Source organism: Notolepis coatsorum (genome assembly GCF_963971535.1).
Source record: "Notolepis coatsorum genome assembly, chromosome: 8".
Classification (NCBI taxonomy): Eukaryota; Metazoa; Chordata; class Actinopteri; order Aulopiformes; family Paralepididae; genus Notolepis; species Notolepis coatsorum.
Genome location: NC_140172.1, coordinates 82477536 through 82490758, shown reverse-complemented (window position 1 = coordinate 82490758; position 13223 = coordinate 82477536). Strand labels below are relative to the sequence as shown.

The window sequence follows — 13223 nt, the reverse complement described above, 5'->3', positions numbered from 1 at the left end:
ATAGAATGTAGTTAGTTTCTCTACCTTTATTTTTTTTTTATCCACTTTTTCTCCCATTTTCTATTTTTCTCCCATTCCAATTTCGTATCATCCAATTCAACCCTCCCCTGTCTCGAACGCTGTTTCTTGCCTCCCACAAGCCGGCTGCAATGTGGACTAAGTCATACATAGCACGAGTCCCCTCCGATACTCGAGGTAACAGCAGTCGCATCTTTTCACCTGCGCGGCGCGATCTTTCAGCGTCAGGGGTCTGCGCTTTGGAGGGGCGCCGCCCCCATCACTTCCTGATTCTACTGCGCAGGCGCACCAACTGACCTGTAGGAGTCGCTGTCCACAACGCCCGATCCCCACCCATCAGTTTCCCACCCCCTAATACTGCCAATGTGTATTAGTACGGACAACCAGCTAAACTGAAAGCAATGTGGAGCCCTGGGCTCGAACAGGCGAACCCAGCGTCTCCAGTATTCGTGGTGAGCGCCTTGCCCACTGCACCACGTAGCCGCCCGTTTCTCTACCTTTCTGTGAACGTCTAGCAAAAAAACATGTTGCAATCTGATGAAAAATGCCGGAGCAATTTACATTATAAAAAAGTAACTGTACTTACAGTAGATCATTATCGACATCAGGAACAGTGGTAGTAGTAACTAGCAGGTTACCTTTCGGATGCCGTCAGGAACAGGCTCAAACACTCTGCGCTGCTCCTCTCTGGGGATCTGGGAGTGAAGTGGCAGGACCCTGTAGCGGTTGCTCCCTGGAGGCAGCAGCAAACACAGTCATCACTAGGGTTGGGTACTGAACTCTGTACTTTTAAGGGTACCGACCGAATTACATCGGTACTACAGAGTACTGATTCACGCTAGATCAATCGGTACAACATTTTGGTACCTTTACATATTTAGTATAAGAGTGTAATATTACTAGACAAGAGGGAGCCTTTTCCACAAATATATATATTACTGTCCGTCTCTTGGGTCTTTGGATGGCGAGATAATGTTGATATTTAAACATTTAAAAACATAATACATGATCATGCGATACATTTTGTGTGGTGTGTAACAAGAATAAATAACAAAGTGTTCTAAATAAATAACAATGTTGAAATTGAGAAATTAGGATACATTTTTATTTATTTTTTACAACTGAAATAAAAAAAACTATTACAGAAAAAAGGTACCGCTGGGTACCAATACCGAATTACAGGAACTGGTACTGGTTCAAAATGTGAACGGTACCCAACCCTAGTCATCACATTATACAGACCACATCATCAACAAAATACTATTAGTATCTCCTCAGATAGGTCAACAAACAACTCTACGGTAAGTCTGTTTCGACACATCATCACTTCCTCTATCATGGTCTGGTATGGAAACACTGACTCACAGAGAAAAATACAGCCCATTGTAGACTCTACAAGGCCTCTTAAGATTACCGGCTCTGCCCTTCCCTCAAATTTATCCATATACAATCAACAGATTTAAAAAGGGGCAAAAAAGATCATAGCAGACCTCTCCATCCTGCAAATCACATTTGATAAAAATCTAATCGGCACCAAAGTATCACATGATGGCATGGAATCGGAGGGTCCCTGTCGATTCCCATCCCTAGTATTTACTATACAGATACTGGATTTTTGGGGCAGATGCTGGTCAAATATTCCAATATCAATATATCGGACGATATTCTTCATATATATATTTTAGGTATTTTTAGGAATGTTTTGTGACTGATTGGCCAATCAGAGCAGCTAGATGTGACTGACGGGCCAATCAGAGTAACCCGTGTGCAGTGAAACGTTTATTTTGTACATTATCTAACGTTAACACGAACCTAAACTAACTTTAGGTTAGTTGTAACGTTAGTTTAGGTTCGTGTTAACGTTAGATAATGTACAAAATAAACGTTTTCCGCTGCTATAGACGTCGCTCTTTTATTTTGAAACCCCCCAGAAAGGAAGTCATTGCTCTCGTATTCTGCTTGAGTGTCCGGTTGCTGGTTAGCTCCGAGCGTTAGTAGTAATATTATCAATACCAGCCATTGGATTACTGTTTTCTAAATTGGGGAGGCTTTTATTCGTCAAGGTAAGAGGATTTCAAGTCATGGTATCCATAAACTTCAATCGGTTCGGATCTTTTGAATGAATGAGAATGTAAACAAACACGCCGTCACGTTGAAATCACTGGCTGCGCTCATACAGTAGTGGTTGGGCAACTATATTTGCTTATAAAACGTAATTGTCTAATTCAATTATTTTTTATTTCTCCACGTGGTGAATACACAGGTCACAACATGTTTACATGAACGTTTTGGAGTTGTATTTGGAGTGTATTCTGCAATCTGTTAATAAACTTTTCAATCAATCAATCAAACTATACACTGTGTGGGAACGCCAGGCTCCGGCCCATACTCACTTCCAGTGATGAAGCTAAGCTATGCTAACGGAGCGACTGTTCCCTAAGCCTAATGCATGCACAGAGACAAAAAAGGTATGTATCTTCTTGTCTAACTCCAGGGAAGATGTTAAATAAGCTAATTTCCCAAAATGTTGGAGTTTTCCTTTAATAACAGTAACGTTGGCTAGCCTTTGGTCGTGGTGGATTTTAAACTGAGGGCGATGGGTGGGTTTGAGAACAAAGGCTAGTTCCTACCGAAGTGGGGGTTGGTCTCCAGGTGCCTCTGCATGGAGTAGATGAGGTTCCACCCGGGGAGGAAGATCAGCACGGCCCCGGCCACCTGCAGCGTCTCGATGTACTTCAGGAGCGCCTCCACCAGCTCGAAGGGAGTCTCCTTCTCGTTGATCTGAGCCATGGAGCGCTTGGTCTCCGGGGTGTAGTCGGGGCCACAGATCATATTGCAGTTGGTCTAAGGACACAGGGGGGAAAGAACAAGTCTTCATTAGACTAAAGGTCTAAAGACACAGGGGGGAAAGAACAATCTTCATTAGACTCAGGGCTGTACGTTAACTTTTTTTGCACATAGCACTGGTGCTACAGAGGTTGATAGTTTTGTAGCACAGGCCAAAATCTTGTAGCACAAGTATAAAACGTGTTATATTTGTAACAGTCACAACAGTTATTTAGTTGCAGTGCCATGTTTGGCTGTCATTTTCATGCTGACAAGTTGACGTCACACAGCCAGACACGTTACGTGTAAGGAATTATGGGATTTGGTGTTGGGTGTATGGACTCTACTAGGGGTAGGAATCACCAGTTTCATCACGATACGATATCGATTCTTTGGACAACGATACGATATTTGCAGATATCTGCCACGATACGATACGATGCAGGTGCCTGCAATCGATATGAGACGATATCATAAGCCCATTTAACACAATCAATAACATTTAGATCAACTCAAAAAAGGTAACCGAAATATAATTAGAATTTTTTTTATTTAGCTCTTCCAGACATTTAAATGAAAAACAATTTATTGTTTTTAATTACAAATAGACCTCCTGTTCACTATAAAGTGCCACGTTTTAATATATTGAGCTTTAAGTAAAAACATTTGGAACTCACAACACGCAACCTAAAACCCCTTCCTCTCCCAAAACGTTTTATGTTGCATGATGATCATGAATACATTTATTATATGTATTGTATTTTTTATGTTTAAATATCAACATTATCGGTCCACCCTCAGTACATTTACTATCAATATAATATACTCGTCTGACTTCATCTGATCTTTTCAAATGCACACACACACACATACAGAAGGGAGAATGTCTGCCACGCCCCCTCCTTCCCAGTCCCCACTCTGCTGTTCTCTCTATGGCTCTGAACAGTGAACAGGGTTAGCTGGTTGTTAGCTTATGCTAACGTAACATTAATACACAACGTGGTCATCAAGGAATGGCGAGGATTGCAAAGCATGTTAGATGCATTTAACCCGTTGCGGAATAAAACAGCAGGGATTTGTTTTGGGTGGCGAAATAGGCACACTAGCCTTGCTATGTTGCAATGTGCGTGTTCCAGACGCTACTGTTACTACTGAGACGAGTACTGTTGTGTGCTGTGGAGCCGAGCAGATACGACACCACAGGATTTTCAAAATAAGAGTATATGAACCGAACTTTGCTAGCTGCCGGAGCCATAGATATTATTGCTGGAGCTGCGCTTAGGCAGAAATTAGAGTTGCCACAGGATTTAAAAAATAAGAGACTAGGGATGCTCGATATTGGCTTTTTTACTGATACCGATATACCGATATTGTCCAACTCTTAATTTCCGATACCGATATCAACAGATACCGATATATGCAGGGTTTACCCCCCCAAAAAACGGAATAATTTCAGGTAATTAACATTACATATCTCTTGTTGTGGAATTAACACAACATTATGCATACTTTTGATAATAAATAAAATCAGAATTTGTTCTTACTTGCTTGCCTGGGTAAATAAAGGTTATAGAAATTTAATTTTAAAAATTTTAAATGTATTTTTAAAAAAAAATTGAAAACAGAAACCGATATTTTCCGATATCACATTTTAATGCCAATATCGGCCGATAATATCGGACATCCCTAGTATCAATATGAACCGAATCCTATCGCACCAGTGCTACTAAAGTAAATCCATTCATCGCACACACCGATGTTACTGTAGCACGTGCGACATATCTCGAACTGTACAGCCCTGTTAGACTAATAGTACAGCAGGTTGAATCAAAGGAATTGTGCACTTTTTCATAAAAGCATGAAACTTCTACCATAGTAAGTTTATATCATGAGGTTTATTTTCAGATGTGGAGGGAAGTCAGATTTGACCTCTGAGGCCCGGGAGAGGTCAAATCCAAGATGGCCGCCCAAAATATTAAAAAAATTCATAACTTTGGAACCGAACACAGTAGAAAAACACTTAAGGTGTCATTTCCCACCAACTTTAGGGTGCCCATTCTGTTGGTGATACTTTTGAGACCAATAGCATTCAAGAAAATAGATTTATGTTAAAGTCAAGGCAAAAACACATCAAAATATAAATGTTTTTTATGTACCCTAAAACATGATTTGATTAATTTATTTGTAGTCTTTGTATTATTCAGCTATTAGTTATTATTTCCTGGGATGCGTGACTAATTGTATTCCTTCCCAGCACATAATTATCACTGTGACCCCCTAGACCATTTTCACAGACCCCCTGGAGGAACCAGAATTTCAAGATTTTCACTTCATTTTCACTCAGTTTGAAATTCCCAAGCCCAACAACGTTATTTAGTTGGTGAGACTTTAGTTATGTAGCCTACTTATATACAGTAGTCTACCTTGGCTATCTGAAGTGAATTACATGCCATGATATAACCCACCTGTCATTCTCCCATATGTTCACACGCACAGCACCTACTGTCACAACTGTCATTCAACAGCAGGTAAGAAAGATTTTCCTTTCAGTTGTCTGTATACGTTTTCCTATACAAATGATTCAACCTAGGACTACATTAAAAAAATATATACCTGGTGATTAACTACAAGTTATTGTGAACTTTTTGATGTGTGTTAGCTAGCCAAAACTATCTCTGACAAGTTGCAGCAACGTCAACTAACGTTAGCTAGCACGTTATGGGTTAGCTAGATAGCCAGCTAGCTAGCATTTTAGCTAATTTGTCAAACTTCTAAACGGTCTAACAAGCATAATTCATAGGATTCGTTTAGGAGTCGGACAAGACACATTTGTACTATTAAAAATACTTGAACAATGCTAAACAATGTTCAATTGTTATCCTTTCAGATTTCCATGTCGACTTGCTGGTGATTCTGATCACAATCATGTCAAAGCGTCACAGCTTGATGGACCCTACCCAGACGCGTCAATACTTTTACCAACGGATTTCCAGTTCCGCGTGCGCGTTCTGCGATCTGATTGGCCACTGATGTTTCTGGTCGTGTGACATGTGCGGCCAATTGTGTGACGCCTGTTTCTTTCACCGGTTAAGCTTAGGCACTCTTTCGAAGTTGGTTAAGGTTAGAGTTGGTCTTAGAGCAGGGCGATAGAACACCAGCCCTGATTCCAAACTCTAACCTTAACCAACTTCGAAAGAGTCGCCTAAGCTTAACCAGTGTTAAACTAGGCGTTAGGTAGTTTGCATGCCGTTCAAGGCGGAAATGGGCAAAGACACAGGCGTCACGCGATTGGGCGCAGATGTCACATGACCAGAAACGTCAGTGGCCAATCAGATCGCACCAGAAACGTCAGTGGCCAATCAGAACGCAGAACGCGAACACGGAACTGGAAATCCGTTGGTAAAAAAAATAGACGCTACCCAGACCCCTTCATCCAAGCAAACCAAGCCTCCTCCCAGCACTAACTGGGACCTTCGTGTCCTCCGTCAAGTAGTTACAAATGAACCTTTACAGTGCCCACTCCGAAACAAAACAAAACAGTCTGTTGGTAGTGGCTATGTGTCCCTGACAGAAGACCTTCTCCGGTTCCGTACCCTTCAGCACACACCAATGGACCTCAACCTGGAGCTACTAGATCAGGGGTGGGCAATTATTTTTCCCAGGGGGTCGAATGAGCAACTGAAAATATGTTGGGGGGCCGGGCCAAAATTCCAAACTCAATTATGCATAATATACATTTTATTTCTATATAAAAAGCAGTAAATGGCATTGTTTTGACCCCTGGTAAGAGTGTATGCTATTATTTGGCAATTAAAAGGTGAGGTTAGCTTTCAAAAATATCATTTATTCAAATAGAATTTATTTCCAAAATGAAAATTTGGGCCGTACAATGCCCAGGTCTGTACTAGATGATGGAGATGGCATAGAGTTCACTTTGAAGAGACACAATGCTGAGTGGCACAAGAAATGTAGGCTTAAATTCAACAAAAAAGCATATGATGAGCAAAGTCGGGGGAAATTAACTACAGCACAACAGGACAGTACCTCATCTGTACACACACGGTCTGCCCACAGCCATTCACAGTCCACAGAACCTACTTGCTTCTTTTGCAATGAGCCTGCAGAAGGCTCTTCAGGTTTACACAATGCCTCAACCTACAACATTGACAGAAATATGAGGAAGTGTTCTCTTGAGCTCGAGGACACTGCTCTGTTGGCCAAGCTTGCAGAGGGTGACATGATTGCCCTAGAGGCCAAGTACCATACTCTCTGTCTGTCGTCATTGTATAACAGAGCTACATCTAAACAGGCTACATCTAAACGCAATGATGGAAATGAGTCTGGCCTACATGGCATAGCCTTTGCACAGTTAGTGGCATACCTGGAAGACATGAGCAGTGATGAGAACAGTGCCCCTGTCTTCAAATACACAGACATCGCTCAGTTATACAAGACCAGGCTAGAACAACTTGGTCCGACTGTGAAGGAACGTATTCACACTACCAGACTGAAAGAACGACTGCTTTCTGAGCTTCCCCATCTGAGGGCACATGCACAAGGAAGAGACACACTACTAAGTTGAGAGACGGACATTGGACCAGCTCTGATGAAAGCCTGTCAAACTGACAGTGATGCCATGCGAGCAGCACAAGTATTGCGCAAAGAGATCTTTAATTCATCTCTCTTTTGATGGGTCATTCCAAGAAAACTGCCAGCAGAGTGCTGTGCCGCCATCTCTCTTGGCTCTCGTCAACATGGTACTTGATGGTACAAACATTGAGCATCAGGCCACCACAAAACCTGCCCTAACAATCTCCCAATTGATGGTCTTCAACAGTAAGAAGCAGGCATGGAACAAGAATTCACCAAGCTCAGCATGTACAAGGCACACCCGAGAAACTCCACTCCCTCTATATTTGTCCCTCAAGATCCATGCAGTTACAAGAAGTAGAGGGCTAGTTGACACTTTTCAATCTGGGATTGTGTGTTTCCTATGACAGGCTGCTGCAAATCACATCAGACATTGCCAATGGTGTATGCCAGCGATTTAGGATGGAAGATGTTGTGTGCCCACCAAAGTTGCGTCATGGACTGTTCACAACAGGAGCTGTGGACAACATGGACCATAATCCAAGTTCTGCAACAGCCAAAGATTCCTTCCACGGCACCGGAATCTCACTTATGCAGCATCTGTCCCACACACAAAGCGGAACTGATCGTGGGGTACTAGTGATTAGTCAAGATGGCTCTTCTTCCAAGTCAGTAACACCTCTGCCATCAACCTACACAATTGTGCCACCAGCCACCATCCGGACAAAGGAATTCAGTGTGCCACCTGTACAAGGTCCTGTGAGACCTTCCACCTTCCTGGTTACTACAGCCACCACAGAGGATGAGTATGCATGGCTCAGAAAAGTCAAGACAGCTGTTGAAATGTCTACCATTGATGGCATATCATCATGGTCTGCCTATCACGCTGATGCTCACCAAGCCACCATCCCTCCTGCAGCAATCAATGCACTATTGCCTCTCTTTCCTGACAATGCACATTCAGTAGCAATGATTCGGCACTCGATGGAAATCGTCAAAAGAGCAGTTCAACATGTGAACCCTGGTCAGATTCCTGTCCTTGCTGCTGACCAACCACTGTATGCTTTCGCCAAACAAGTACAGTGGACCTGGCCAGACACTCATGGAGAAGATCACATTGTCATCATGTTCGGTGGTCTACACATCGAAATGGCCATGTTGAAGTTGCTGGGAGACTGGCTAGAAGACAGTGGCTGGACCAATGCCCTGGTCCAAGCTGACGTCACAAGTTCTGGAACAGCCAATTCTTTCATACATGCCAAACATGTCACCAAGACCCGCCATGCACACCAGGTCACGGCTGCAAGCCTCTTTACACTCCTGGAACAAGCATACAAGGAAGAGTGCATATCTGATGATACACATGCCATGCCACCCGACAGTATCATTTGAGGAGTGGTGCATAGAGCGAGCAAAAGCCAGTGTTCACTTTGACTACTGGCATAAGACCCTGTCATTGCAGCTTCTCGTCCTCCAGTAAATCAGGTCCATTCGTGAAGTCAACTTCCATCTGTATGTGGAATCCCTGACACAAATCATGCCCTGGATGTTCGCCCTTGATCACACTACAGCAGATGGCTTCCCGTTACCCGTACACATCCGTGACATGATGATGCTTGCGGAAAGACACCCAGATGTCCTAGCAGAATTCAGGTCTGGAAATATTGTGGTGCACAAAACCAGCAACACGTTTTCTGCCATGGCACTTGACCAGTGCCATGAACAAAACAATGCCATGGTCAAAGGTTCTGGTGGGGCTATTGGACTAAATGGCAATCCCGGAGCACTCAGACGCTGGATGATAGCAGGGCCAGAAATCGCTAGGATCACTAAAGAGTTTGAAGAACAAGCAACAAAACAACAGCGTGGACCTAGTGACTCTAGACACCATCACCATGACTGGCAACCTGCAGTGCAAGCAGCATTCCTGAAGGAGGTTAAGGCACTTGTGACTGTGCTGGAAGAGATGGGGAATCCATTTCTAGAACACAGCCAAGATCTTCTAGTCATTGACACAAGAGACATCATGGATACCAAAGTGAGAAGGATCAAGACCCTTGGTGAGGAGCAGTACACCGAGTTTGTGACACAAAGGCTGGAAAAGTTACAACACCTCTCACACAAACACTTCCAAAGAACAAGTTGCCACTGTTCAGCAGGCCACCTGCCAAAGTAGAGTCAAAAGAGAAGGCACAACTTGCAGCACTGAAAATTGACTGTGGACTTTTTTCAAGGCTGTACATCTCGTGCCAAACACGAGATGGAGACATCAACCATTTATTTTCCCATGAAAACCAGGCAGCACCCCCAGCTCTATCAACTGGAGGAAAACTTCGGTTTGGGGTTAAAGCAGATCTACTTCGCTGCCTGAAGTCAAATCTGCTGGAAAACAAGAGTGTCCCTGAGTCTGATGCAGTGATTCTAGATCAGAGGTCTCAAACTCGCGGCCCGCGGGATGATATTTTGCGGCCCCCTACTTGACATCAAAGTTTAGTGTTAATGCGGCCCGTGTGCAACTTGTTGCAGAGTCGTTGCGCAAGTTGGAAGTTTTATTTATTTTATCACTTGTAGGCTACCATAGCGCAGGCTCATGACAGCAACGTTACATTAGTGACTTGGTTAAAACGTGATTCCGGAGTGATACCAAGTAAAGTGGAAGGCAAATGCATCCTCGCTAAATCTCCTCTGCAAGCAGTGCTCTGCATGTCCGGCTGCACTGCCACTGTCTGTCTGTCTGTGTACGGGTCTGGTCCAATCACATTCAGCGTCCCGTCAGAGTTTCTCCCCCCCCCACCCACAGTCTGCGAATCAGAGGCAGAGTAGGGGAGTAGGGCGGGTCTTCACGGAATGCGTGTCGTCTCTTTCAGTCAGAGCAGAGAGTTGACAGCGCATCTACAGTAGCCTTGCTCCCAGTTTTATCTCTGAGATAAATGTAGCTAGTTTCGCCAGCAGTCAGGCAGGAGAAAAATATGGGATTTTTTTTTTTTTTATCCACTTTTTCTCCCATTTTTCTATATTTTCTCCCATCCCAATTTCGTATCATCCAATTCAACCCTCCCCTGTCACGAACGCTGTTTCTTGCCTCCCACAAGCCGGCTGCAATGTGGACTAAGTCATACATAGCACAAGTCCCCTCCGGTACTTGAGGTAACAGCAGTCGCATCTTTTCACCTGCGCAGCTCGATCTCTCAGTGGCGAGGAATAACGCGTGGGAGGCTCACGCTGCCCCCGACACTTCCTGATTCTACTGCGCAAGCGCACCAACCGACCTGTAGGAGTCGCTGTCCACAACGCCCGATCCCCACCCATCAGTTTCCCACCCCCTAATACGGCCAATGTGTATTAGTATGAACGACCAGCTAAACTGAAAGCAATGTGGAGCGCTGGGCTCAAACAGGCAAGCCCAGCGTCTCCGTCATTCGTGGCGAGCGCCTTGCCCACTACGCCACGTAGCCGCCAAAAATATGGGATCTTCAAAGATGGCCAGTAAAAGAAAAGTCAACTGCAATTCAAAGGTGAATGGACTGAAATATATGCGTTCATCCTGAGTCCAGCACCAAACCAATGTGACTAATATGCCAAGAAACGGTAGCTCTTGTGAAGAGTGGCAATATGAAACGCCACGACAAAACAGTTATTTTGATGCAACCTTCCCTCAAAATTCAGTGCTAAGAACCACACAAATAAATGGAATGAAATCATCATATCAAGCTGCAAGCAGAATTATTGTTAAATCTATGTCACAACGAGAAAAAGCAACCATGGGTGGCATGGGTGTTTGCTAAACACAAGAAGCCATTCTCTCTCTGATGCATACATAATATAATAATGTATGACTGAAGTGGTGGAGACCATGTTTGAAGGCAAACAAAAGCAAATCCCCCTCAGATCGCACAACAACCAGAATAACTGAAATACTGGCTGGTGATTTGATTAAACAGCTTTGTGATAAAATAAAATAAATAGCTGCATGTGGATGAGTCCACTGACACCACTGAGAAGCCTATGTTCTGAAGAACCGTTCATGTTCTGAAGAACTGTTCATGTTCTGAAGAACTGTTCATGTTCTGAAATGTTATTGCTAAATATTGAGAAGATTGAATCAGTTGTACTTTTTTTTGGAATACTTGAAACCCTTTTTTTGTGAAATATTTGATGCGGCCCAGCCTCACCCAGACTCTACCTCCAGCGGCCCCCAGGTAAATTGAGTTTGAGACCCCTGTTCTAGATGGTGGAGCTGTAGTTCAAATGCTGAATCCAAAGAAATCAAGAACATTCCAGGAGTATGGTGAAACAGTGTTTGCACCATACATCTCTGCTCAACTAGAGGTAAGCGCCTGTGTTGACCTTGTCTGGAATGTATACCTGTCTGCCAGCCTGAAATCCTCCACAAGACAGAAGAGGGGAAAAGGCACAAGGAAAAGAGTGGCTCCCCTCACTGTGATGCCCAAGAACTGGAAAGACTTCCTTCGGTGTGATGAAAACAAAACAGAGTTGTTTTCCTTCCTGACACAAGAAGCCGTATATCTGCCTCTAGCACAGGGCAAGGAACTGTACACAACAGATGGAACTGGAGTCCTCTGCTTTCCTACTGACTCATGTGTGGCCTGCCTTGCCCCATGTACGCAGGAGGAGGCTGACACTCGGCTTCTTCTGCATGTGGCAGATGCTGTGCAGAAGGGTGCGACACCGTGTCTGCATTTGCTGGCCGAGGAAAGAAGAGTGCCTGGGAGACTTGGAAGTCTTTCCCAGAGGTCACTGATGCTTTCCAGGAACTCCTGTGCGTGCCAAGTGAGGTCAGTGAAGATTCAAGGGTACTTCTAGAAAGATTTGTGGTGCTTATGTATGACTGAACCAGTGAGAGCATGGATGTGAATGACGCCAGGAAACAGCTCTTCTCCCAGAAGTCCAGGACATTAGAGAACAGCCCTCCAAACCAGGCCGCCTATAACTGTTCCGCAACTGTAAGTTACTTCCGGGGTAGGCCTGATTGGCCCCGACAGGCACGTGACGCGCAACTTTCTCTGCCGCGCGGCACGCTCCGCGGAGCGGCAGAGCTTGCAGAATTATGTAACCGTCCTAATCCGCCATGATTTTCATTCGGCGCTTCAGCTCACCTGGCAGAGCAGCGGTCCTGCGATCCTGCGGTCCGTTGTTGACGAGTTCGAATCCCATCAATTTTTTTTTTTTAACATGATTTTTTTTTTAACGTGTATTCTTTCGCCGGTTAAGGTTAGGCATGGTTAAGGTTAAGGTTAAGGTTAGGCATTGTTTCGGAGTTGGTTAAGGTTAGAACGGTTACGTTTAGGCGCTGTTAAGGAGCTGGTTAAGGTTAGAGTTTGTCTTAGAGAATGGCAATATTCTTTCTATGGTTAAGGTTAGGCATGGTTAAGGTTAAGGTTAAGGTTAAGGTTAGGCATTGTTTCGGAGTTGGTTAAGGTTAGAACGGTTAAGTTTAGGCGCTGTTAAGGAGCTGGTTAAGGTTAGAGTTTGTGTTGAGAATGGCAATAGACAGCCTATTTCCACGCGACAGCTCTCAGCAGCCTCGTTGCGCGTCCTGAGTTTGCCGCGTCACGTGCCTGTCGGGGCCAATCAGGCCTACCCCGGAAGTAACTTACAGTTGCGGAACAGTAACACGCAGCCAGGCAGCCCTCATACAGCACATCAAGCGGACTTGCTATCAGGCCAACATTTGGAACCAGTCACTGGTCCTGGATCCAGAGATGCCAGAGCCATCTGCCTGGGGCTGGACAAAATAAACAACTGGGTGGCAGCCACTCGGGACCACT

General features: G+C 44.3%; 1 protein-coding gene across 2 annotated transcripts in view; it reads right to left on the bottom strand.

Annotated features, from left to right (window-relative positions):
* The window catches only part of dhx9 (DEAH (Asp-Glu-Ala-His) box helicase 9), a 221995-nt gene that overhangs the window by 77505 nt on the left and 131267 nt on the right, over positions 1-13223 (bottom strand). For both annotated transcript variants that reach the window (XM_084320875.1, XM_084320876.1), the window contains 2 exons: positions 2649-2862; positions 657-751 (listed from right to left, as the gene is read on the bottom strand). In XM_084320875.1, the coding sequence (XP_084177001.1) occupies positions 657-751; positions 2649-2862 (309 nt within the window). The remainder of the gene's footprint in view (positions 1-656; positions 752-2648; positions 2863-13223) is intronic.